Genomic DNA, 26,501 nt, shown 5'->3' with positions numbered 1-26,501 from the left:
CTACGTCAGGGGCCCTGTTCCCAGTATTAACCACATACAAAGATGAATAAAAGCCATAGCTTTCTCATCCCCAAGGAGCTCCTAGTCCAGTAGGAAAGTAAGACCCACAGCCCTCTCCGGCTATATCTCCTCCTCCAGTTCCCAAACCCACGTCACTCTGACAGGCCTTCTTGATGGTCCTTAGCATTTTTTTTTGTATTATGTTTGTTTGTTTTCACATCATTATTTGACCATCAATTTTCCTCTGAGCTTCCTAGCAGGTAGGGAAAAAAGGGAAAACAGGATATATAATATAACGCCTTGTCTGATGTGAGAAAATGCATGAATTCTTCATGAGAGGTATTATTTTTCCTGGTTAAAAAAGGAATGCTATGTAGCATAAAGGACAGTATCTTCAACAATAGTTTTTGGCAGATGTCATAAATATCATAGTTCTCATGTGGCATTTTTTATATCACCCTGCCGTGGATGAAAAAGGGTAGAAGGGAGGGAGCCCCATTCCCTGGGTGGTACTACGTGCCAGACACTGCATGAGCGTATTGCATCGCATCTTTGCAACGCCCTGTAAGCGTGGCGTCGTCATCAGTATGTTAGAGCTGAGGAACTGGAGACTGAGGGGAGTAAACGCTTGGGTCAGGACTGAAAGCAGGTCTGACTGCAAAGCTGTCTACTCTTTGCAGTGAACCGCATCATCTTATGAGAGGCATATGTCTATTCCAGAGAAGCAAACCTGTGTGTTTTTATTCAAAAAGTACAACAGATCGCCAGTTTCCTCTTGCCAGACACCATGATGCCTCCTCACCTCGTGAAGGGCCATGGCTCTCAGGTGATCCTGCTGGGCTCAGAGTCAAAGCTGGTGCTGTTCACCATGCACGGCCTGCAGCTGGCAGCCTTCCAGGACCACCAGAGGCCCATCACGGCCCTGTGGGTGGTGAGTACGATGCCCGCTGCCCACGTCACAGGTCTCCGCCTTAAGGAGTCCACATCCACACCTCATCTGACTTTTCATTTCAAGGACCCGAGCCGAGTCATCACCTCTTCCTTTGACCTCTCTTTGCGAGTCTACGTGTGGAATAAAGAAAATGAATTTCCCATCCTCAAGAGCTGCTATCACTTGCTTGGGGGATCCCACAGATGGGCCAGGTAATTGGCTCTGTTTCCCTTCACGTTGCCTGTAAAATGGCCGTGTGTGGCCTGCCAAGCAGTGTTTCTTAAGGAAGTGTTGGAAAGTGTGTTGACAGGACTTGGAGCTGTAAGCCCCGCCTGCCCTTTGTTAGCTGGGACCTGAGACAAGCCAGAGCTCAGATTCTATTTCCTCTTGTGTTAAAAAGCCGGATTGCTAGCTTCAGCTGTGCATTATAGACATTATCTCCCATAGTGTACAAAGCCACCACATGCAGTGGACATCCCGTACATTTTACAGATGAAACAGAGGCTTAGAAATGTGGACATGTAGCCCGAAGTCCCAGGTAATACACAACAAAGCCTGGGTTGGAACCTGATTCTGACCTCATGGAAAATGGCTGCGCCCATTAGCTCTTGTGTTTCTCTCTCTCTCATTCAAGAGAGCAATGAGACTGATCAGCAATTGAAGGTTAATTCTAACCCTGTGTGTGTTAGACAATGTCTCAGACTTGCCCAGATTAGGTTAGGTGCCCCTTCTCCTCTGTTAGAAGTTTTTTTTTTTTTTCCTCTGTTTTTTTTCAAAACCCATCAAGGCTCCTATAAAGGAGAAGTTTCTAGATCAGCTGGAATCATTATGACTCAGGCAGCTGCTGTCAGGAGGGCCCAGATTCGATATTCCCACTTAAGAGTGATAATATTTGCCAGTTATTACAAATGAATTTAGGTTCTCAAATCAAAGTGCAGAGTAAACAAGAGGTGGAAATGGGGCCAGCTAGGTGGGCTGGTGGGAGATGGCACAGGAAGCTGAGCTCCCTCTCCATGTAAAGGCTTTTACTACTGAAATGTCTGTGCTTTTCTCTGACTGACATCCAGCGTGCCCCTTCTCTTTGCAGTGGATTTACCCATGTGGAAAGTGACAGCATGAGCATTGTAGGTGTGGAAGCCCGAAGCTCTGGAACAGGCCTCCTAAGGTCATACTGCTTCAGGGTGCAGCACAGCTGGAATGATGGCACCGATTGAAGATGGTCTCACTTTGGTGAAGAGCTTGCACACGTGCAAAGACTAGATTGATCATGTTATCGACGCTGGGGAAGGAATTAGTAATTCTCAGATGCCCACTGTGTGCCAGACCCTGTGCTATGTGACTTGACTTTTACATCCTCACAAGTCAGTGAAGTAGCTGTTATTGTCCCTGTTTTTCAGACAAGGAAAATGAAATGCAGGAGAGTAATTAACCCATTATTAACCCCATTGCTGAGCTGCTAAGCAACCTGCCCGAGATGATTGGGGTAGTAAGTGGCCAAAAGGAGTTAAATACACATGTAAAGGACTAGGAAGCCCGTGCTTAAAGTACTAGGATTATAAAATAATTGTTTTTGTTGTCCAAATATGTAATTAAGTAAATATTTTTTATCTTCCTATTCTGTATTCTATACTATAGACACACACTAATACATAGTTCTTGCTGTCACATAGATGAATTGTGTGGCACTGTTCCGCATAACTGTAGGGCTGCCATTTTTTATTTTGTAACAGTGGCGCCCCCTGGTGTTGGTCACCGTGGAATCCCTGGTAGGTTGCTGGGCACATCATTCAGAGTTCCTGATTGTAGGCAACAGGAGCTGACACTGACTAAGAGACCCAGAAAGGAATTTATTGAAAGGATGTGGATTCACCCACGCAGTCAGTGGGAAGGCTGGGAAAGCAAGGTGGGACCAAGGGCAGCCGGGCAGCATGAGTCTAGCATGGCCTGCTCTAGCAGGTCTGGCGTGGATGGTCCTCGTGCTGGTGGGTCATCACCACCATTTCCCTGTGGCTCTGCTGTTTGCTGCTGTTGTACTGCCATCAGTGTCACCCAACAGGCATCGCGGCCACCATCTGAAACACTTCCCAGCTGCTCCTGAGGAAGGCAGCGAGATTGAGAGTGCCACGTGTGTATGTGCATGCTGCGTGTGCACACGTGTGCATTTTTCTGTGTGTGCACGTGTGATTTGCTGTAGCTAGGTCACATGCTCACATCACCAAGGCCAGGGTGGGAGAGAGGGAGAGTCTGGCGCCTTCATCTTCAGTAGGAAGTGCCCCAACCCAGACTCACACGGTGGAAAATTCTTCAAAAATAGGAAGAATTTCTCAAAAATAGAAAATATAGGCTGGGTGTGGTAGCTCACGCCTGTAATCCTATCACTCTGGGAGGCTGAAGCAGGAAGATCATTTGAGCTCAGTAGTTTGAGACTAGCCTGAGCAAGAGGGAGACCCTGTCTCTACTAAAAATAGAAAGAAATTAACTGGACAACTAAAAATATCTAGAAAAAATTAGCCGGGCATGGTGGCGCATGCCTGTAGTCCCAGCTACTTGGGAGGCTGAGGCAGGAGGATCACTTAAGCCCAGGAGTTAGAGGTTGCTGTGAGCTAGGCTGACACCACAGCACTCTAGCCCGGGCAACAGAGCAAGACTGTCTCAAAAAAAACAAAGAAACATAGAAAATAAGGATAAAAAGCTGTTTACTATAGTCTACTACTTTGGCTACTTATAATATAATACCATAATACCATAATATGCCCTATTTCTTATATTTGCTCTTTAACAATTTTTTACCTAACCTAGCAACTATAGCCAGTGTAGTCAAAACCACATGTAGTCATTGCCCCAAAGTCTTCATTACCTCTTGAAACTGTCAGGGGCAGGGTCCATTCCTTTTCTAATTCCATCAGTTTTGCATGTTCTGAAACTCATGCCCTAAGTGGTCAGCATACCTAGGGTAGTAGTAGGGGAATGGAAGGAGACAAAAGAGAAATTAGCTGACATAAATACACAGAAAATGTAGGGAAAATTTGGATAAGTTGAGAATACAGAGGTTTTTGCTGAAGATAGTGGAAGGGTTTGCAGTATTGGCAAGAGATTGGGGTCAGATTAGGGAGGTGTTAAGTTTCCAGGGATCTGAGAGGCAAGATCCCAACCAGTTCTCATGAGTTCTCAGGGAAGGGTAATAATCAGGTCTAGTCCCACCCTCCTTGAGAAAACTGGTGGGTTGGCTTTGACATCAAGGGTGGTGGTGTCATGTCTGGGTTTGGTGGTTCTGCTGGAGAACATGTGCAGCTTTAGGGGTCCCTGCTTGGGGGTGTATGGCAGCTTGGTAAAGGAGGTCTTGATAGGAACACAGGAAGCTCTGTAACATCTGGTTAATTTTGATGAAGGTGTGTGCTGAGTCTGACAGATGGGATATCACCAGGACAACATGGACTTCGGAAGTATGGTGCCCTGGCCCGGGGAAGAAACACTTGGAAAGTATGCTATGCTTTCAAGTCAAATCCAAGTCCTGAAGGCTGCTTTACGGCATTCAGTGGGAATGCCACTGCTGCAACTAGGGGAGTGTGACGACCCGAGCAGGCCTGCAGGAGCTTCACAGGATCCTGCAGAAGCATGCAAATCTGTGTGAGCCTTTCTCACATTGTTCCATTAACTCAAGTTAGAAACAAGGAAAGGGTGAAAATGATCACCACCGTGATTAAGTATTGCCCCAGAGGTGCTAATACATGTAGTACTTCTTTTTTTTTTTTTTTAACACAATTGAGTTTCAAAAAGATGAGAAAGGAGGAGGTATATTTATCATAATTTCCAAACAGTACTATCTGTTTCAGAAACCTAAGGAAATCAGAATTAGTAAGCAAAATTCAGCATAATTAGTTGGATAGGTTTTCTGCACACAATCCAGATGTTCAGCAATAATACCTTCAATCGACTCAAAAGCAGCATGAAGTACACAAGCAGCTCCTGAGCAAAACCGTACAGGGCTGTCTTTGTAAGGGATGAACCTTCTTCTACAATCTCTACTAGCCAGCTTAAATCATTTTATAATTAAAAATGTCAGGTTCAGAGTTTGAAGAAGAAGATATAGGAGAAGGAGGAAGAGAAGACACCAGATTTTATAATCATATATGTAGTATAACCAGATGCTCTGGAATCTGAAGAAGTTTAAATCAACATTTCTTAAAAGGTGCATTCTTTTCTAACACAACCAACATACCATCATCTGAGCTCTCCCAAAGCATAGGAGAGAGGCTAAGCTGTTTTTCACCAGGTTTCCTGGGTATTAGGGGGCAACTGTGTCTTGTTCCCACATATATGATCTAAATATCTCCAATAGAGCTGCTGTTAGCAATGGTCATCTGGGTCAGGTGAAGCAGGGAGGTCAGCAGTGAGTTAAGTAGTAAAGTGGGAGGTGTCAATATTAAATCCTCAGACGTGAGGGCAGGTGGTGTAGTTGAGGAGGCTGGTTCCTCCTCTTGGCCCAGCCCTACAGAAAAGGGAGCAGGGCAAGGTGCTCTCACCAGAAATAAACCTGAATGCCCTAGACTTACACGTGAGCCACACATTAAGAAACCATGTCATGTTCAGGAAGTATTATGGCATCAAGTAAGACCTCTGGGAGGACAGGTGTCCCAAGGAAGATAGGGAGGTCCCAGGGGAGAGGCAGAGGTCCCAGAGGAGGTAGCGACACCACCATTGAGGGCTTTTTTGGCACAGGGAACAGCCAGCACCATGTCCTGAGCCAGGGACTGAGGTACGTGGCGCCAGACTAAGGTAGCTCCCAAGGAGAATAACAGCAGCAAACAAAATAATGCTGCATGGTGAAAAGTGTTCCCCATGACCAGCATGGTCCTGGGGTATGGATGTACCAGGGCATGAGGAGGAGGGATTCCTGTGTGTTCACATGTAAACCCAGACCTACAGGGAGACAGGGAGCTGGCCCAGTGAACAGCAAGGGGACAAGTGAGGGGTGGGGGCACAGGGGCAGAGAACCAGCTGCCTGGCGGTGCAAGGCAGAGGTGCTGAGGCAAGGCCAGGCAACAGCTGCTGGGTGTGCACTGTATCTTGTACAGACTCTGGAGGTAGGGGGTAGGGCCCGGGGAAGGTGGGGCCTGGGGAAGGTGGGGCCTAGGAGGCAGTGGAGCAAGAGGAACTCTCGTCCACTGCTGGCGGGAATGTGAAATTATACAGCCATTTTGGAAGAAATTTTGGTGGTTTCTTACAAAGCTAAATGTATACCTACCGTATGATACAACAGCACTTATAGATATTTACCCAGCTGACTTGAGAACTACATCCACATAAACCTGCCTGCAACATTCACTGCTGTATTCCTGATTACTAACAACTCTAAGCAACTGAGATGACTATAAGCAGGGATGGATAAACTGCGGTGCATCCATGAGACGGAATACAACTCGCTGATTAAAGGAACGTGCTACTGACCCCACAGCAGGAACACGATGATCTCAGGTGCATTTGCTAAGTGGAAAAGCCGGGCCCGAAAGGCTACACAGTTTGATTCTGTTCATAGGACATTCTAGAAAAACCAAGTCATAGGGATGGAGAAGAGATCAGTGGTTGCCAGAGGCCAATGGAGTGGGAGGGGCTGGCTCCAAAGGGGACGTACAGGGGACTCAGGATGAGGAGATGCTCCCTAAAGTACTGGAGCGGTGGACAGGAGACTCTGCACGTTAGTTCAGACCCCTGGGACTGTACATCCCTGACGCTGAACTTCCATGTATGCAAACCACAAAAAAAAAAATCAATCAAGGCCGGGCGCTGTGGCTCACGCCTATAATCCTAGCTCTTGGGAGGCCGAGGCGGGCGGATTGCTCGAGGTCAGGAGTTCAAAACCAGCCTGAGCAAGAGCGAGACCCCGTCTCTACTATAAACAGAAAGAAATTAATTGGCCAACTGATATATATATATAAAAAAAAAAATTAGCCGGGCATAGTGGCGCATGCCTGTAGTCCCAGCTACCCGGGAGGCTGAGGCAGAAGGATCACTTGAGCCCAGGAGTTTGAGGTTGCTGTGAGCTAGGCTGACGCCACGGCACTCACTCTAGCCTGGGCAACAAAGTGAGACTCTGTCTCAAAAAAAAAAAAAAAAAAAAAAAAAAAAAAATCAATCAGAATGAAAATAAAAACTCATCAAACAGTACACCTGAGAAATTTGCATTTCCTTCGAATCCCGCTTCTGTAAAAAGAAAAAAATTAAATTAATTTAAATCAAAAATAATAAAAAACAAGAAATTTGCATTTCTTGTATGTGGACTTTACTCAAGCAATGTAGAAGCTGAGGAGCCCTGAAGACCTCACTGCTTACTTGGCAGATAATTGCATAGGGGCCTCGGTTCCACTGTCAGTTTCTTAGATAAAATTAAACTAACAGCATCAGCACAAAACAAACAAAACCCTCTTTTCTCCTTTTCCTAGGCAACAGGATTTATTCCGTGTGCTTTGACTTATTCTGCACACAGCACAGTATTCCCAGCAGTGATATTCTAGGCCGTGTTCCCATACTAACCAGGGTGGGTGTCTCCTGGGGTGTCGTAGCTTCTTTAAAATTAAGGATCTGTGACCTTAACTTTAAAGGTCACAAAAAAATGTGACTCAAGCCCACTGCTGTCACAAACATCCAGGCTCCTGGTCTCACACTCATCTGACCACCGCTTTTCAGAACAAAGGGCACCTTCCTCCTGGGGCTGCCCCAGAAGCCCATGAGCCTGGCAGTTTGCGGGATGCGCATCCCAGTGGAACATTCACAAGCTAGTGAAGTGCCTGATGGACATTACTGTGGTCATAAAATGAGTTTCGATGCTGAAGATGCCAATTATTAATCAGAAATTTATCAGGGATAAAAGTTCCCATTCATTCAAACCCCGTAAGAGTGTAGCAGACAGGGAGGCAATTCCCAAGGTGGCTGCTCCTCACTTTCCCCCCACTTTCCAGAACATTCCCTCCAGGGAAAGCATCTGAGACAACTCCAAGGGCTGCCCACAGTGGGGCCTCAGCCCAGCCTTTCTGCATCCAGCAACCTGTGGGCCGTCGCAGGATCCTGTGTGTGCAGCGGTCGGGGCACCCCAGCCAGCCCGTGTGGGTGCTGCCCTGAGCCTGGCACAGCAGCCTCCTTGGCCCAGCACGCGGGAGGGCCCACACCCATCCCTGACCTGCCTGTCCCAGCCTTATGGGCTTGAATGCTTCAGGGTGTCTCCAGAGCTCCTTGTAAATGGAGATGCCCACCGACCTGTGCAGTCCTTATGCCCAGAGACTGTGCCCCAAATCCCCCAGGGCCAAGTGGCAGTACTACTGTGTTTAGTATCTGTTCCCTCCAAATTCTAGAGAGGCCCAAAAATACTCTTTTAAGTGCTGAGATGTTGGAGGTGCAGCACCTCGTTCTTTACCTGAGAAGAAATGCCCTGATATGCACTAGACCTTCCCAGTGCATGGTTACCCAGCAAATGGCCACAGGTTCCCTTGAGAAAGGACGGGAGGGATATTTACTGCATATATTTGTGATGGAGTTGTAGGATCTTACTCAAGGGGAACTGGCCTTCCTTTTAATCGGATCGGTATACTCCGGGTCTGTAAATTTAGATCTGCAAACTGGGTATGGGGCCTTAAATTTCCGTAGAGGTGGAAGTAATTTAGTTAACCAATTCTCAGGATTTTCTTCTATTTACAAAAATAAATTAATACCCTAATTGGCTCTCCATTTATTTCACCCTTAGGGAATATCTTGACCACCTCAGATCCCTGCAGATTAAAGCATCTTGACTGCCCCATCCACCCCGCTGGTCCTTAGAATTTGCTGGAATGGCCTCAGGTGTTCTTTTCCAAGTAATAATCCTGAATCAAAGGTGGATGGCCCAAGTCAATACATTATCTCCCTTCCAGTCTTAAATTCTACCCTTTTTTCTATCTGACACCCCCAAGATCCACTTTTACACACGCACCCCCAGTCCTATTATTAGTTAGGTCCTATAAATCTTTTGTTATACAAGCATTTCTTCCCAGGGGAGGTTTGTATTTCCCCATCCAGGCTCCACTGGTACTTGACTTTGGCTGTCAGCCTGGTGGCAGTGAGGGACAAATCCTAGGTCCTGGGAAGAACGAACATCACCTGCCTCAAGTGAGGCTAATTTCCCCTGGCAATGGGGAGGAGCTGATTCTGCCATCAGAAGGCCTCAGGGAAACTTGGAGTTGGGGAGGTCAAAATCCTCAGATTGTTCACACAGATGTCCCAGTCTCCAATCTCAGGGTCTCACCCTTTCCCTGTCTGGGCCCCTTTCACATAGAGACTGCCGAGGCTGTACAGTTGGTCTCCTTTGCAGATCTGCCACCCTTATAATCATATTCACAGCCGGACTTACAGCAGTCTGCCCTCTGGCTGCCCTATGGTTCTCTAGCTTTTAGAATATACTTTAATTTGGAGGTTGACTGTCATTTTCTTTTTTTGTAAAGTGATGTGCTATTGTATTTCATCCAAGTACTAGAGGAGAAATTAATCTCAGATGGGTCACTGACCAAAAGAGAAAGCAGCAGGAGTCATAGAGAATCTAAAGCAAGTGCACAAAATTTTATCCCAACATGGACATTCTACCTACAACTACAGAATGCATGTTCTTTGCAAGAACACAGAGAACATTTACAAAAAATGAAATATACTGGGAAATAAATCAAGTCTCAATAATGTTAATGAATTATTATATAGAATATGTTCTCTGATCACAAAATATTTTAGAAATAAATGACAAAAATATCAAATTCCCATGTTTTGAAATTAAGATATATACTACAAAATAATCACACATCAAAGAATGTATTGAAAGAGAAATCTGTTATTTTGTTAAGCAAACAAACTATTATGAATCAAAACCTGTGGAATGCAGCTAAGCCATTACTAGGTGAAATTTCATAACCTTTAAGTAGTTATATCAGAAAAGAAAAAAAAAGGCTGAAAATTAATTAGCCTCCATCCATCTCAAAATTTAGAAAAACAAACAAGAAAATAAATTTAAAAATTGAAATGAAATAATAAAAAGGATAAGTTAACGAAAATGAAAAAAAATACATAATAAGGTTAAAAGGTGGTTTTTTGAAAAGACTAATAAAACTAACAACTCCTTAGGAAGATGAATGAACATAAAAAAAGACAGCACAAAAAGCCAACATTAACAATTCAAAGAGGATTTATTAAAAATCTACAGTAATTAAGAAGAAAATCAGAGAATATTATGAATAACTTTATGCCAATACATTTTTAATTTGGATGACATGGAAAAAAATTTCCAGAAGGAATAGAAAAACTGAATAGTCCTAAAATGATTAAAAATAAAAGTAAATACAGAGTTGAGAGTAAAAGTTAACAGCAAAGGTATTTGGATGGCAAATAAAGACATGAAAAATCCTCAGGATCTTTAGTCATTGGAGAAATGTAAATTAAAACCACAGTACTAGTATACATAAAGTTTTAAAGGAAGAAACAAAAAATAACAAATGCTGGCAAGGACGTGGGGCAACTAGGACTCTGGCTGGTGGGAATGCAGAATAGCACAGCCACTTCTGAAAACAGATTGGCTGTACCTTATAAGTTAAACATACCCTTACCATATAAACCAGCAATCCCACTCCTACCTATTGGCACACGAGTAATAAACATATACGTGCACTGTAAGGAAGAACCTGGCTCCATTTTTTAGATGTTTGCTGCTAACAGCTTTTAAGCCTCACCCCTCCCTTCCCCTTCTGTCACACTCCTGGGCAAGCTGATAAGATGTCCCTTCCTCTGGTGGCAGTGGAAGGTTCAAAGCCCCTGCCCCTGCCTGGGAACCCTCACTCTGGCCCCCACTCCTCACCATCATGAAATCTCCAAGCCAGTCTCCTTTTAGGACATGTTTGGGCCTGCTTGGTAGCCATCCTGCTCCCCCTAGAAAGCTGCATTATGTGAGGAACAAGTCTTCTCGTCTCCTTTTGGTGGATGGGTGGCATCCTCATTCTCAACATCCAAACCAAACTTGGCAAATTTGTCCCTGCAGGGTGCCACAATATCCACATAAAGGCTTGTGCATGAATGTTTATACGAAATTTACCGATAACAGCCAGAGGCTGGGAACAACCCAAATGTCCATCAGCCAGTGAGTGGATAAACAAAGTGTGCTGTATCTACACAGCAGAATCGTACTCAGCAGTAACAAGGAACAAGATCCTAACACATGCAAAGCATGGGCACATCTCAAAAGTTTCACGCTAAGTGAAAGAAGCCCATCCCAAAGGCCACATACTCTGAGATTCCACTCATAGGATGTCCTTGAAAAGGAAAAACTATATAAATAGAAATCAAATGAATGGTTTCCTGGGTCTGGGTCTAAGGAGAGGGTATTGAACACAAAGGGCCATGAGAGAACTTTGAGGTTGATGGAAATGTTCTATATTTCATGGTGGTGGTAAATGACTATATGCATTTGTCAAAATCCATTGAACTCGGCTGGGCGCAGTGGCTCACGCCTGTAATCCTAGCACTCTGGGAGGCCGAGGCGGGCAGATTGCTCGAGGTCAGGAGTTTGAAACCAGCCTGAGCAAGAGTGAGACCCCGTCTCTACTATAAATAGAAAGAAATTAATTGGCCAACTAATACATATAGAAAAAATTAGCCAGGCATGGTGGTGCATGCCTGTAGTCTCAGTTACTCTGGAGGCTGAGGCAGTAGAATCGCTTGAGCCCAGGAGTTTGAGGTTGCTGTGAGCTAGGTTGATGCCACGGCACTCACTCTAGCTTGGGCAACAAAGTGAGACTCTGTCTCAAAAAATAAATAAATAAAATTACAAAAATAAGTAAATAAATAAAATTTAAAAAAATCCATTGAACTATACACTTATAAAGGGTGGATTTTATCAAAAGGTATACCCCAATGAACCTGACTTCAAAAGAAAGTTTTACCAAAATAAAACTCTAAGACCATGTGGCTTCACTGGTATGTTCTGCTAAATAATTAATGAAAAAGTAATTCCAAATCTTATACAACTTCCAGAGAAAAGAAATAAGTGGACATATTTCATATGTTCCACATATTTTATGAGGCTAGCATAAATTTATACTAAAACTTGACATTAAGAGAAAGGAAAATTATAGGCCAATGTCAATGATGAACATAGGTACAAAAATTCAGAAGAAAATGTCAGTAAAACAAATCCAATATTATATGTTAAAAAGATACTATATCATAGTCAAGACAAGTTAATCCTCAAAATGCAAGGCTGGTAAAAGATTAGAAAAAACAATCAGTGAAATTCACCGCATTGACAGTGTAAAGGATGAAAATCATATGATCATCTCAAAAGATGCAGAAAAATAATTTACTAGACTCAATACTCATTTATGTTGACAAAAATCTTAGAAAACTAGGAATAAAGAACAACTACTAGTTTTAGAACTCCTTCTGTGAAAAAGCTATGGCAAACACAATCCTCACTGGTATAACATTTAAATGGTTCCCTTTGTAATTAGGATCAATATAATCCACCATTACTTCTGCTATTTAAAATTTTTACAGTAGCCTAAGCAATAGGTAAATAAAAATAAATAGAATTTTAGTGATTAAAAGGATGAAACAACACTCTATCCTTTTAGGAAATAAGATGATATATGCAGCAAATCCAAAATAATCTTTAAACTATTAGCATTGATAAGACATTTTAGCATATTTGCTGGATACAAAATGAACAAATTAAAATCTGCATTTCCACATACCAGCAATTTATAAAATTAAACAAAACAGATATTAATCATAGTAGAATGAAAAGTTACAAGTACCTAGGAATAGATATAACAAAATGTGTGTACAATCTTTTTAGGTGAACTTATAAATCTTTAATTAGATCTATTAAAGATGTACTAAACAAATAATGAATGTCATGTTCCTGGATTGGAAGATTCAGTGGTAAAGATATCTCAGTATCTCAGGTAGATATATATATATATATATATATATATATATATATATATATTTTCTTTCTTTCTTTTTTTTGCATTCAATATGACTGAGTGAAAGATATATATTTTTAATGGCATTCCATTAAAGTTTCAACACATTGTTTTTTGTCCTGGAAGTTGACAAGCTGATTTTACAGTTTATAAATGTGAAGGGCTAAAAGTCAAAAAATGAAATTAAGGTATGATATTAACAGAAATTATTTTAAAGCAAATTAAGACTGTAGTATTGGTGGTAAGATTAAAAAAAGAAAGAGAGGTAAAAGAATAGAGACCACAAAAACAGACCCATGCATATATAGACATGATACAACAGAAAAGTGGTGCTGAAGAACAATAAGAGAACAGGACAATCTTTTAAATTAATAAATAGTACTGGGACAATTGGGTATCCATATGGGAAGAAAACTGAAATCCTTCCTCAAACCATATGCAAGTATCAATTCCATGACAGCAAAGTAAACTATAAAGCATTTAGAAGAGTGAGCATATAGAACAAACATTTTCTTGATTTTGTGGTATGTCAGGATGCTTAAACCAGTCACGAAAGAACTACCCATTAAGGAATTTAACCACACTAAAGTTTAAGATTGCTGCAATCTCACCATAAAACTTAAACAGATTAGGAGTTGCTTCTTATGAATGAATAAAGAAATTGGTTGCTTTCTTTTTTTTCTTTTCTTTTATTTTCTTTTCTTTTCTCTTTCTTTGTCTCTCTCTCTCTCCTCCCTCCCTCCCTCTCTCTCTCTTTCTCTTCTTTCTTGAAAGAGTCTTACTCTGTTGCCCCACCTAGAGTGGGTTGGCATCATCATAGCTGTAACCTCAAACTCCTGGGCTCAAGCGATCCTCCTGCCTAAGCCTCCTGAGTAGCTGGGACTACAGGCATGCACCACGACACCCAGCTAATTTTTCTATTTTTAGTAGAGATGGGGTCTTCTTTTCCTCAGGCTGGTCTCAAACTCCTGATCTCAAGCAGTCCTCCCGCCTCAGCCTCCCAGATTGCTAGGATTACAGACATGAGCCACCTCACCTGGCCAAAAGTGGTTTATTGAGATGGAATCTATTCTTAGCAAAAATGCTGTGAACATTGTCGAAATGACAACATGTTATTTAGAATACTGCATAAACTACCTGATAAAGCAGTGACAGAGTTTGAGAGGACTGACTTCAATTTTGAAAGAAGTTCTACTATGGTTATAATGCTATCAAACAGCATTGCATGCCACAGAGAAGTCTTGAGAGGAAGGGTCAATGAATGAAGCAAACTTCATTGTTGTCTTATTTTAAGAAATGGCCACAGCCATTCCCAACCTTCAGCAACCACCACCCTCATCAGTCAGCACCATCCCATGGAGGCAAGATCCTCCACCAGCAAAAAGATTACAACTTGGTGAAGGCTCAGATGATAGTTAGCATTTTTTAGCAATAAAGTATTTTGAAGTTAAGGTATGTCCATTGTTGTTTTAGACATAATATTAATGCTAGTGCACACTTAATAGACTACAGTATCGTATAAATATACCTTTTATATGGGAAAACCAAAAGTTTTGTGTGATTCGCTTTGGTTGCCATATTTGCTTTGTTGCTGTGGTCTGGAACCAACCCCCAAATATCTCTGAGGTATACCGGTATAGCAGTCCCAAAGTCTTTGTGTAGTTTAAGCTTTACTAAGACCAAAACTATAAATGCTACACACTTACATAAATATCATTTTGTTTAACTATCTATAATTCTTTCATAATTAGAATTATGAATTTTGAATAATTATTTTATGTGTGTCAGTCCCTCTGATTAACAGTGGGACTGAAATAAAAAACTATTCAAAACTTACAAAACTAAATAAGCATAAAAGAAATTTAAGTGCTGCCCCTGCATGGATGTAAGACAAAAACATTGTGTGGGAAAGCTGGAGTTGAGGACAAAGGACATTCTGAGAGTAAAAACCCCTGGGATACAACGAAAATTCCAGGATCAACTTCAGATTTTCAAGGGCTATAAAATAGGTGGACCTCAAGCCAAAGTCTCCAATGGATAAAAGGAACCAGGGAATATCTGGTCCCGGGGGAGGAATAGAAAATTGACCAAGGTCTATATCTGACCGGATGAGAGGATGGAGTCAAAGGCGGGCTCTGGAAGGCCCAGGGGCTGGAGCGCTGAGCAGGGCTGGGGTGGGGGAGGGGCCGTGGTCCAGCCCCCTCCTCTCGCCGCCCCTCCCCCACCCCAGGAGCCCTCTGTGACGAGGCCACAGCTCTGTGATGCTGCCTGGGCCCTGGTCAAAAGGCCCAAAGGCAACGCCCAGGGCTCAGTTGCTTTAGGGCAACAGTGCGATTCAGAAGATGGAGAATTATCCGTTTCCTCTGAGTAGCGTTAGTGATTCATGGCTGAAGCTCAGCTCCTCCGCCTGGGTGACGGATCTCATCCTGGGCATCCTGTGTGGCCTGGGGCTCTTCCTGCTCCTGCTCCCCTGCCTCGGGAGCGGCCCGTCCTCGCCGCCGGCCCGGCAGAAAAGGAGCGTCAGGAAGGTAGGCGCCCTCAGCCCAGCCCCGACACAGTCATCCTCTCCTTCTTTCCATTGTCATTTCCACGTTTCCGAATCAGACGGAGACTCCCGGCTGGGACGCGGGCTCGTCCTCTAGGCGCGCGCGGGCGGGCGGTGTCTGCGGGAAGCTCTGGACCGCGCGGCGGGCGGCGCCACCTCGGGCCTCAGGGCCAGCGCGGCTCGCGACAGGAGAGGAGGTCTCTGTGGGAGGACGGAGGTCTCTGTGGGAGGACGGGGATCTCTGTGGGAGGAGGGATCTCTGTGGGAGGACGGAGGTCTCTGTGAGAGGACGGAGATCTCTGTGGGAGGACGGGGATCTCTGTGGGAGGAGGGATCTCTGTGGGAGGACAGAGGTCTCTGTGGGAGGACGATGATCTCTGTGGGAGGACGGAGGTCTCTGTGGGAGGACGGAGATCTCTGTGGGAGGACGGGGATCTCTGAGGGAGGACGGAGATCTCTGTAGGAGGACGAGGATCTCTGTGGGAGGACGGAGATCTCTGTGGGAGGACTGAGATCTCTGTGGGATGGTGGAGATCTCTGTGGGAGGGTGGAGATCTCTGAGGGAGGATGGCAATCCCTGAGGGAGGACGGAGATCCCTGAGGGAGGATGGAGATCCCTGAGGGAGGATGGCGATCTCTGTGGGAGGATGGAGATCTCTGTGGGAGGACGGCCCAGCCCCTCAGTCTCCCCGTCTCTTGGCGTCAGGCGGACAGGAGGGAGCGGCCCCGGAGCAGGAAGAGGAGCGGCCCTCTGAAAGGTAAGGAGCTGCTGCTCCGCCCCGAACCCCAGGGGGACTTAGCCTCGTCGCTGTCCCTGAAGGGTCAGCCTCTGAGGAAGTCAGCTGCAGAGGCCTGTGGGCATCCCGGGAAGGAAATCAGAGCGGGATTTTCTCAGATCCCGCTGGGCGTGAAGCCAGGTGGGGGGGGGGGGGCGGCTGCCCTAGGGGCCTGGAGCGGAGGTGGGGCCTCCAGGCCCGACTGTGGACGGCTGCTCAGCCTGGCAAAGCCTGGCTTCTCTTTGAGGGACCCTGCCTTCTGCCGCACAGGGGGTGTGAGGACCTGGGGGATGGACGTGGGAGCACTGTGTACAAGGTAAAGCACTGAGGACCACGCTTCTTGCTGCCATTCCCGGTGTCACGTGGGCTGGGACACTGAGGCATGGGCTGCAAGGTCCAACCCCCCCAGTCTGCCCTAGAGGGACACTCAGCCAAGCCTCTCCCTTCCCACCTAACTCAACTCCTGATTCCAGCTTATAGAGACTGCCGGAGGGAACTCGATGGGGCTTGGGACCTGACTTTGCTTCTGCAGAGGTGAGAACCCTCCCCTTCTCTCCCAGTCCTTCCGTCAGGGCCTGGGATGCGACCCCAGGGCCTAGGACTGACTTGGGAGGGGAAGATCAGGGAATCCGCTGGGATGTGACTGGAGCCCTGGGGCCAGGGAGAGGCAGAGATTTGTGATGTCATGGAGGAGGGGCTGCGGGCTGCAGGTGCCCACCCCTGCCTGGCCCCCAACCCCACCCACCCCTGCTATAGTCTGTGCCTCCTGTCTCCTGCAGCTGCCAGGTGAAGCTCCCTGACAAGGGGGGCTCTCATCAGCTCTCATGTCCAGACCCCCCGGGGGAGGAGTGCAACCCAGCACCTGCCAGCGCCCACCGGCCACGTGCGGAGCGTGTGCAAGATGCTTCGCCCACCACCTCGTCTCCACTGGCATCGCCAGCTCCCCTGGCCCAGAGCCCTCCGCCTCTGGCCTCCACGCTGTCTCCAGGTCCGACAGCCTCCCCAGTTTGTGCTGGATCATCACAGTCATCCCTGAGTGCCGCCCGGCCGCCAGAGCCTTTGCTGCCCCCAGAACGCCCCTCACCCCAGCCACAGGCGCTTTCCCCTCCCACACCGCGGTCTCCTGCTCCCGTGGCCTGCCCTCTGCCTCCTCCTGACTCCAGCCTGGCTCATGCTCAGTGTGACTCAATGGCGCCCCCACTGGGCACTGTCCCACAGAGCTATTCTCCACACTATAACAACTGTTGGTTGCCTCCTCCCGTCTCAAAGATATCGGACCTTAGTTGCACAAGTGACACCGTCTCAGCCCTCACCTGGTGGCAGGTGGCTGCCAGAACTGGCAGAGCCTGGAGCCTCTCCGCCTCAGCCGAGAGCAAATCCCAGCAGGGGCATCTTTCCAACCGCCCACCAGAGGCTTCCTCCTGGGGAGACGCCACGCACAGGCAGATGGAGGGTCGTGGCCCCTCTTTCATCCACACTGACGTCCAGGACCTGCTGGAGACGCTAATGGGTAAGAGGAAGGAGAACGAAAAGGAGGGGTCATCTCTGAAACAAGTGAGCCCAGACTACCCCCGGGGTTGCCTGGGGAATATGGTGAAGTCACCGAGCGGAGATCGGGACACAACCCCACAGCGCTTCTGCAACATGACAGACAAACCAGAGCAGCTGCCGGGTCCCCAGCAGCTCTCCCATCCCAAGGCCAAGGGGGACCATTTACAGCAGAAATGCACCCAGCTTTTCTGGGGCCTCCCCTCTCTGCACAGTGAGTCCCTGGTGGCTGCTGTCAGGGTCTCTGGTCCTCCGTTAAACTTTCCCTCTGTTTTATTCAATGGATTCCCTAACTCCTTTGGCGTACATCCACATCCACAACTCTTTCTGCCCCAGTCCTGGCCCCACCACAGGGCCCTGCCCCAGCTCCCTCTGGCTGGGTTCCAGCCCCAGATCTGTCTCCCACACTCTCTCTTGACCCCACATTTCTGTTCACCTCAGATACCTTTCTGTGGAGCATTTTGCCCAACAGTCCGTAGGGAGGCCCAATTTCCTCTCTCAACTGCTGTTCAACAACTAGAGTGTCACTTTCTGAAGAAGCAACAAGAAAGCAGGAGGGCCTTACCCACTATAGTGAAAAATTCTCAGGAAGTCTTTCACCAGCTCACTTCCGACAGATGGACCTCCCAGACCTACAAGTCAGTTTCCAGCAGCTCAGAAGATATTATCAACCCTGGGCTGTGGGGGCAACATCCACGAATAAGCTCCACCCGACACCGGGCCACACTGCCCCGCAGGAACCAGCTGTCTCTGGGCAGGGCGCAGCCATGGGGCAGATTTCCAAGGGCAGGTCAGGCAAAAGAGAAGCAAGGTGACTCCTGGTCTTCAGCCTATACAGGTGGAAGCAGCCAGGATATACAGGACATGGAGTCCAAGGGCCCAGCAATTTTTCAGATATGGAAACACCCAAGCCTGAAACCGGGGCACTGTCCAGAGAGTGATTCAAATCTATCTTGCAATTCAAACCGCTCCCTAGTGGTGCTTCCAAGGGCCAGCTCTCAGGAGGAGTCAGAAAGCAGCCGGATGAAGCCCTCAAGTGACACAAGACATGACTTACCAGACAAGGGGCACGTAGAAGACATCCTGAAAGTCCACTTGAGCAGGAAGTTGGGGCAGATTAAGCAAGGCAGGATCCCTGTAAGCATTTGTCATTCCAGGCTTGCTAATGACCAAGCCTTGGCCCCTTTTGAAAATTCAAACATGCACATAGAAACTAGAACTCTAGCATCCTCAAAGGGTCGGGAATCCTCTGAAGACACCTCGCAGGGACTTCTTGATCCAGGCCGTAAGCATGCACTGGAAGCACATGTTAGAAGGTTGCAGGTAAGGCACAAGTGGGGCCTACCCCTCAAGATCCTCAAGACAAAAAATCTCTTTATGTTGAAAAAGGCTCAACCCCCACCCCTTCCACTCTCCACCTTTTCCTCCTGGGCCACCTGTGAATCTGGGGACAACTCCACAACTGAGGTTGTCAAGTTCCTGGGAGAAGATCCTCAGGAAGGTCCAGGAGAGAAGATAACAGAAAAGTCAGTCCTCACCCAGATTGGTCCTCACCCTGCCACCTCACCTGTGGGTGAGAATGTCCAGATGGACCTGAGAGGGACCCAGTCTGGTGACAACCGTGGGCATTCAGAGGCTCTTTCCACTGGGCAGAAGGGCAGGTGGCCTTCTCAGCCTCTCACATCCAGAACCCGGCACAGTGAGATGTTCCTGGGGGCCAGGAGAGGCAGCCCGGAGCTGAGTCCAGGTTCAGCAATGGCCAGGAGTGAGCCATGGGAGGAAGAGAAGAGCGTGGCCTCAGGAGACTTCCATTGTACTGAGTCAATGCAGCAGCTCACCTTAGGGTCCCAGTCTTCAGGGGCCAAGAAGACCATCAAGCCAGTGAAGGCTAAGAAAAAGAAGCCCCCTGCTTGGGAAGCCATCTTGGGAACCAGTATGAGGGCAGACTCCCACAGGTTTAATGTCAGCCTGAGCTCAGGGTCTCTGAGCAACAGCAACAGCTCCCAATCCTTTATAGTTTATGTCCCCCAGGACCCAGAAGAGCTATGCCTTAATGCTCCAAGGGTTGGTGCGTGTCAGAACCAGCCTCAAGGCCTTGCCCCAAATGTCCTCCTCCAAGACTACACCACTGGTGTCCTCCTTGGAAACTATGACCCTGACGTTCTGGGTGTAGACATCTGGGCCTTTCCGGCCACTCTGTCCAGCTCCCACAGCAAGTCCACTGCTGACACAGGATGGCCATGTGAGAGTCAAAGCAAGCGGTCTGGCCCTACTGACAAGAGAGAGCGCTGCAGGAGGCCCAAACCAGGGGGGCAAAAACAAAGGTCTGCAAGACCAAGGACCTCCCAAACCAATGGTATAAGCCACCCCTCCCAGGATAGGGAATTAGCCGAATCACCAAGAAGCAAGTCCTCCCAGCTCCTGCCAAATGAAGGACAGGCTCCTACAGGAAGCCGCTTTAGGAACAAAACAAGGCAGTTTCTGCAGTGGATTTTCCCCAAGAAAAACACAGGGGAAGGAGAGCCCGTGCAAAACCGCGAGCCTGCATCAGCCACTGCCCAGTGCTTGGGACGGGTCACAGGCAGATCATGTACGGACGCCAGAATGGATAAAGTGCGGGGGCTCGTGACCACTGTCGGACAGATCCTAGAGGAGGAAACTGGACCCAACCATGAACTTCCTGCCTCAAAGGGAAATCGGTACAGAGAGGAACTCCAGGCCACAGTGGGTGGGAGTTGCAGCCACCACAGAGGCCCCTCCCAACCGGAGAAAAGGAGAGTGATGAGTGATACCGCCTGCAATCACCAAGCCACTCCTGTGGGCCACAGCTCTCCTGTCAAGAACAGGTGGGTCCGAGACAAGAACAGCAACCAGGCCTCCCCAGCCAGGCCCTGCCAGCATCGGCCAAGAGTGGCAAGAGCCTCCAGCTACCCTATCGGCTGCCCCAGGCACTGCTGTCTACCTAAAGGTGTCTTGCCTGGTCAACCAGATCACACTTCTCCCACCTTTCCTGGTGAGCAAACCTTTCTCTCAGAAGAAGTCCAGTTCCGGCAGAGAAAACGAGTTCTGTCCTATGGCAGCACATCCCCGATGTGCTAATGGCTCCTCCTACTGAGATGTGTGATCCTTCCAATCAGATTGTGTGTTTTCTCATCAGAGGTGGTGGCTTCTGTCTCTGGGCTGCTGGCACACAAGGAAGGGGAGGTTATTGTCCGCTCTCCCTGAGTGTGGTTTCTAGAAGGAGGGGCATGGAGGAGGCTGACGTGGTCTTGCAGACCCACCCTGACGCTGGGGTCCCTAACCTTATTTTCACAGCGCAATCACTATAGAGCCTTTAGGACTGCCAGGATGGGCAAACCCTGTGGAGACACCACCCTAGGACCTGGCTCACCCATCTTTCCCACTTTCCCTCCGCTATGAACTTCATGCGGCAGTGGGCGATGGGTTTACAGAGGCCTCTTAGTGTGGAAGTTCCCCTCGGGCCCCAGGAATGTGAAGCCAAGCAGCCTCCACCCCGAAGTGGGCTGGGAAGTTTTGGGGGTGGGGTGCTCACCCTGGGTGCAGGTGCAGACAATCTGGCCTTCCTGACTCTCATGGTGGTGACCAGACAACCCTGCCCACAGTCTCCCCTCCCTGCCCGCCTAAGGCTGGAGTAGAGATGGGCCCTGCTGGCCCCTCTGGGCTCAGCTTGGTGACAGGAGTGTCCCCCTCCCAGGCTCTGCCCTCCCCTCTGGCATGACTGTGTGCACAGGAACCATGGGAGGGTGGCACCTGGAGGACGAGGCTGGGACATGGGAGAAGAATCTGAGAGGTGGGAGCCAGGAAGGCAGCAGAGCTCATGGGACCCCTATGTGGTGGCCACTGCATGCCCAGTGCCCTCACCGGCCAAGGGGGTAGGGCTGCAACCCCAGGGTGGAGGGCAGGACCCAGGGACAAAAAGCCCTCATGCAAGAAGGTAGCTTTTCCCATGGCATATGTGACCGGCCTGCCCACAATCCCTCTGCAATTTCAGAAAGGACCAACGTATGTCAGGCAGGATCCCAGTCTGGTGACCATTACGGACATTTGGCACTGGGGCAGCTCGCAGGGCAGGGAACTTGGAAGGCAGGGCTAGCCACGGTCCACAGCGAGTCTCAGGGCCTCACCTGCCCTGAGGACTTCAGGGGACGAGGGGGGCAGAGGGATGTGGACACACGGGCTAGAAGGGGTGGGGGAGGGGCAGGCACAGATCCTGCTGCTGCTGCTGCTGCTGCTGCTCCTCCGACCCAACTACTCCCTTGCCCAGGGACCCCCAAGGCCTGCCGCCCAGGACCAGGAGGCGAGCACAGGAGCTCTCCCACAGAGTATCTGCACACGGTTCTGAGGGGCCATCACGCAGAGCCCCAGACCCACAGAAGGCTCCCAGCCTCCCACACAGACCTCCCACAGAGCCTGCGCAGAGACACCAGGCGGTGCCTCCCACAGGACCACGCAGGCCCCAGGTGATGGTACAGTGACCTCACGTGGAGCCCTCTACACCACCTTGTGTGCCCACGGATCCTCGTGTGAAGCCTGGCACCGAGGTTCCCACACGGCCCTCCCTCAGCACCTACCCCAGCACCACGCACAGCCCCCGTGCCCCACAGAGCCCACTGCAGGCCTCGCAGAAATGCCCGCTGCCTCACAGAGTCCTCCACTGCCCTCACCAGGCCTCCCGCAGCACCTCCCAGACCTCAGAGACCTCCCCCTACAGAGACCACCCAGAGAGACAACACAGCGATGTCTCACTGCTGCACAGTGACCTCATCTTGCTCCATGGAGACCCTTTATGCAGATTTCAAACAGATTTCACAGACACTTCACACAGAGAAGTCACACTCATCTCACCCAGCGCTTGCAGAAACCTCGTGCTAACACGACACTGAGCCACCTCTCACAGAGGACTTACCAAGAGACAATGCACAGAGACCTCCCACTGCCCACAGAAATCTCCACAGACCCACCCCACAGAGCCCTCATGCATTCTTCCTTAGTAGTGCATCTGAGTCCACTTAGCAAAGTGCCACACGGGAAGGACTGTGCCCCAACCTAAAAACTGAGACATTCAGACATTGTCAACATTGCCCCCAAAATGGGATTTTCTGCTTGGGGAATTGCTCAAAAATTGAGGTTCTTTTGTAATGCTATTGTCTCTGAACAGAAGAATTACAGATTTCATGTGCAGACCCACAAAATTCTTTCCCCCATAGGTTTTCATTAGCTTTAGCTCTGACTCACAATTTAGAGAATCACAATTTTTTTTTATTTCAGCATATTATGGGGGGTATAAATGTTAAGGTTACTTATATTGTCCATGCCCCCCCCCACCCACCCGACACCCAATAAATGTTATTCCTATATGTCCATTTAGGTGTTGATCCGTTAATATCAATTTGCTGGTGAGTACATGTGGTGCTTGTTTTTATATTCTTAAGATACTTAGTAGAATGGGTTCCAGCTCTATCCAGGAATAAACAAGAGGTGCTATATCACCATTGTTTCTTAAAGCTGAGTAGTATTCCATGGTATACATATACCACATTTTATTAATCCACTTATTATTGATGGACACCTGGGATGTTTCCACACCTTTGCAATTATGAACTGTGCTGCTATAAACATGAGTGCAGGTGTCCCATTTGTAGAGTGTCATTTGATCTTTTAGGTAGATGCCCAGTAGTGGAATTGCTGGATCAAATGGTAGATCTACTTGTTTTGCCTTAAGGTATCTCCATATTGTTTTCCACAGAGGCTGAACCAGTTTGCAGTCCCATGAGCAGTGTAGGAATGTTCCTCTCTCTCCACATCCACGCGAACATTTATTGTTTGGGGACTTTGTGATAAAGGCCATTCTTACTGGAGATAAGTGATATCTCATTGCAGTTTTGATTTTCATTTTCCTGATGATGAGAGATGTTGAGCATTTTTTCATGTTTGTAGGCCTTTATTCTATCTTCTTTTGAAAAATTTCTGTTCATGTCATTTGCCCACTTTTTGATAGGGTTGTTTGATTTTTTTTCTTGCTGATTTTCCTGAGTTCTGAATAGATTCTAGTTATCAGCCCTTTATCGGATGTGTAGCTTGCAAAAATTTTCTCCCATTCTGTGGGTTGTCTGTTTGCTCTCTTGACAGTTTCTTTGGATGTGCAGAAGCTTTTTAATTTGATCAGGTCCCATTTATTTATTTTTGTTGCTGCTGTGATTGCCTTTGGGGTCCTCTTCATAAATTCTTTGCTTAGGTCAATGTCTAGAAGAGTATTTCCAACATTTTCCTCTAGGATTCTAATAGTTTCACACCTAATGTTCAAGTCTGTTACCCAGTGTGAGTTGATTTTTGTAAGAGGTGAAAGGTGTGAGTCCTGTTTCAGTCTTCTGCATGTGGCTATCCAGTTTTCCCAGCACCATTTATTCCATAAGGATTCTTTTCCCCAGTGTATGTTTTTGTCTGCTTTGTCGAAGATTAATTGGCTATATCAGGATGGTTTTATATCTGGGTTCTCAGTTCTGTTCCACTAGTTAGTGTCCCTGTACTTGTGCCAGTAAAAAAGCTGTTTTAATTACTATAGCCTGGTTGTATAGTTTGAAATCTGGTAAATTGATACCTCCTATTTTGTTTTTATTGCATAGCATTGATTTGCTATACAGGGTCTTCTCTGGTTCCATACGAAGTGTAAAATTATTTTTTCTATATCTGTGAAAAATGATGATGGTATTTTAATAGGGATTGCATTGACTCTGTAGGTCACTTTGGGTAGCGTACACATTTTATCAATGTTGATTCTGCCGACCCATGAGTATAGTATATTCTTCCACCTGTTTACATCCTCTGCTATTTCTTTCTTCAGTCTTTCATAGTTCTCCTTGTAGAAGTCTTTTACCTCCTTAGTTAAATATATTCCTAGGTACCTTATTTTCTTTGTTGCTATTTTGAAGGGAATTGAGTCTTTGATTTGGTTCTCTCGTACTGTTGTTGGCATATATGAATGCCTCTGATTTCTATATATTGATTTTGTATCCTGAGACTTTACCATATTCATTTATTAGATGAAGGAGTCTCTTGGTTGAATCCTTGGGGTTTTCTAAATATAATATCATGTCATCAGCAAAGAGTAAGAGTTTGATCTCTTCTGCTCCCATTTGGACACCTTTAATTCCGCTCTCTTGTCTGATTGCTGTAGTAAGGACTTCCAGCACTATTTTGAAGAGAAGTGGAGATAGTGGGCAACCTTGTCTAATTCCAATTCTAAGTAGGAATGCTTTAAATTTTTCCCTATTCAGTATGATATTGGCTGTGGGTTTGTCATATATGGCTTGTATCATTTTTAGGTAAGCCCTGTCTATGCCTATTTTGTTGAGTGTTCTTATCACAAAAAGGTGTGTTGAATTTTGTCAAATGCTTTTTCTGTGTCTGTTGAGAGGATCATATCGTCTTTACTTTTGCTTCTGTTTGTATGGTGAATTACAGTTATAGATTTGCATATGTTGAACCATCCCTGCATCCCTGGGATGAAGCCCACTTGGTTGTGATGGATTATTTTCTTGACAAGCACCTGGATTCGATTGACTAGGATTTTGTTGAGAATTTTTGCATCTATATTCATAAGGGATATTGGTATGTAGTTTTCTTTTTTTTTGTTGCATCCTTTCTGGTTTTGGTATCAGGATTATGTTTGCTTCACAAAATGTTATGGGGAGGCTTCCATCCTTCTCGATGTTGTGAAATAATTTCTGCAGGATAGGCACCAGTTCTTCTTTGTAGGTGTGGTAAAATTCGGGTGTGAAACCATCTGGTCCAGGACTTTTAGGAAAGTTTTTTATTGCTGTTTCAATTTCAGTACTTGATATTGGTCTGTTCAGGAATTCTATTTCTTCATGGTTGAGCCTAGGGAGGCTGTGTGTTTCTAAGAAATTGTCCATTTTCTCCCCATTTTCCAGTTTGTGCACATAGAGGTTTTTGTAGTATTTATAAATTATATCTTGTATCTCTGTGGCATCAGTTGTAATTTCTCCTTTATTTTCCTGATGGAGCTTATTAGAGATTTTTCTCTTCTACTTTTCGTTAGTCTAGCCAATGATGTGTCAATTTTGTTTATTTTTTCAAAGAACCAACTTTTTGTTTTATTAATCTTCCATATAGTTTCCCTGTTGTCAATTTCATTTAGTTCTGATTTGATCATAATAATCTCACTTCTTCTGCTGGGTTTGGGGTTGGTCAGTTCTTCTTTTTCTAGCTCTTTGAGATGATTCATTAGGTAGCCTATTTGTAATCTTTTCAACTTTTAGATATAGGCATTTATGGAAATAAACTTTCCTCTCAGGACTGCTTTAGCTGTGTCCCACAGGTTTTGCTAACTTGTGTCACCTTTGTCATTTAGTTCAAAGAATCTTTTGATTTCCATCTTGATTTCCTCATTTATGAAGTTATCACTGAGCAGAAGAGTTCCATGACTTTGTGTAGAAATGAGAACTCTTGTTAGGATTGATTTCTACATTTATTCCATTGTGGTCTGAAAAGATACATGGTATAATTTCTATTTTTTTATATTGTTTGAGACGTGCTTTCTTTCCTAGGATATGGTCAGTCTTAGAGAATGACCCATGACCTGATGAGAAGAACGTATATTCAGTGGTTTTGGGGTAGAATGTCCTGTAAATGTCAGTCAGGCACATTTGTTCTGGAGTTCTGTTTAAGTACAT

The 26,501-nt window shown here is 46.6% G+C and overlaps 2 protein-coding genes and 1 long non-coding RNA gene across 6 annotated transcripts in view; 2 read left to right on the top strand and 1 right to left on the bottom strand.

Moving 5' to 3' along the window:
- Nucleotides 1-4,822, top strand: part of LOC105883807 (F-box/WD repeat-containing protein 12-like) — a 46,851-nt gene extending 42,029 nt beyond the window's left edge. For 2 of the 4 annotated variants that reach the window (XM_012787256.3, XM_012787255.3), the window contains exons 8-10: nt 753-931; nt 1,016-1,143; nt 2,019-4,822. In XM_012787256.3, the coding sequence (XP_012642710.2) occupies nt 753-931; nt 1,016-1,143; nt 2,019-2,145 (434 nt within the window). In that variant the 3' untranslated portion in view covers nt 2,146-4,822. Of the gene's footprint in view, nt 1-752; nt 1,144-2,018 lie in introns of all 4 variants that reach the window. The other 2 variants (XM_012787254.3, XM_012787253.3) reach the window with 1 other exon arrangement.
- On the bottom strand, nt 2,944-15,121 carry LOC109731158 (uncharacterized). The gene is made up of 3 exons (XR_002224605.2): nt 15,024-15,121; nt 3,789-3,879; nt 2,944-3,025 (listed from the first exon to the last, which is right to left on the bottom strand). It is a non-coding gene; the product is annotated as an uncharacterized LOC109731158 (long non-coding RNA).
- A 58-nt stretch (nt 15,122-15,179) lies between these two features.
- Nucleotides 15,180-21,279, top strand: LOC105883806 (spermatogenesis-associated protein 31E1-like). Its single transcript, XM_076008419.1, is given in 4 exon segments — nt 15,180-15,446; nt 16,170-16,380; nt 16,713-16,773; nt 17,019-21,279. Coding segments are annotated over 4 exon segments (4,407 nt in total). The 3' UTR covers nt 20,887-21,279.
- The last annotated feature ends 5,222 nt before the right edge of the window (nt 21,280-26,501 follow it).

The sequence above is a fragment of the Microcebus murinus genome, chromosome 12 (assembly GCF_040939455.1).
Source record: "Microcebus murinus isolate Inina chromosome 12, M.murinus_Inina_mat1.0, whole genome shotgun sequence".
NCBI classification, from domain to species: Eukaryota; Metazoa; Chordata; class Mammalia; order Primates; family Cheirogaleidae; genus Microcebus; species Microcebus murinus.
Note: the sequence above shows the minus strand (reverse complement) of the source record. Positions and strands in the feature narration are given on the sequence as shown.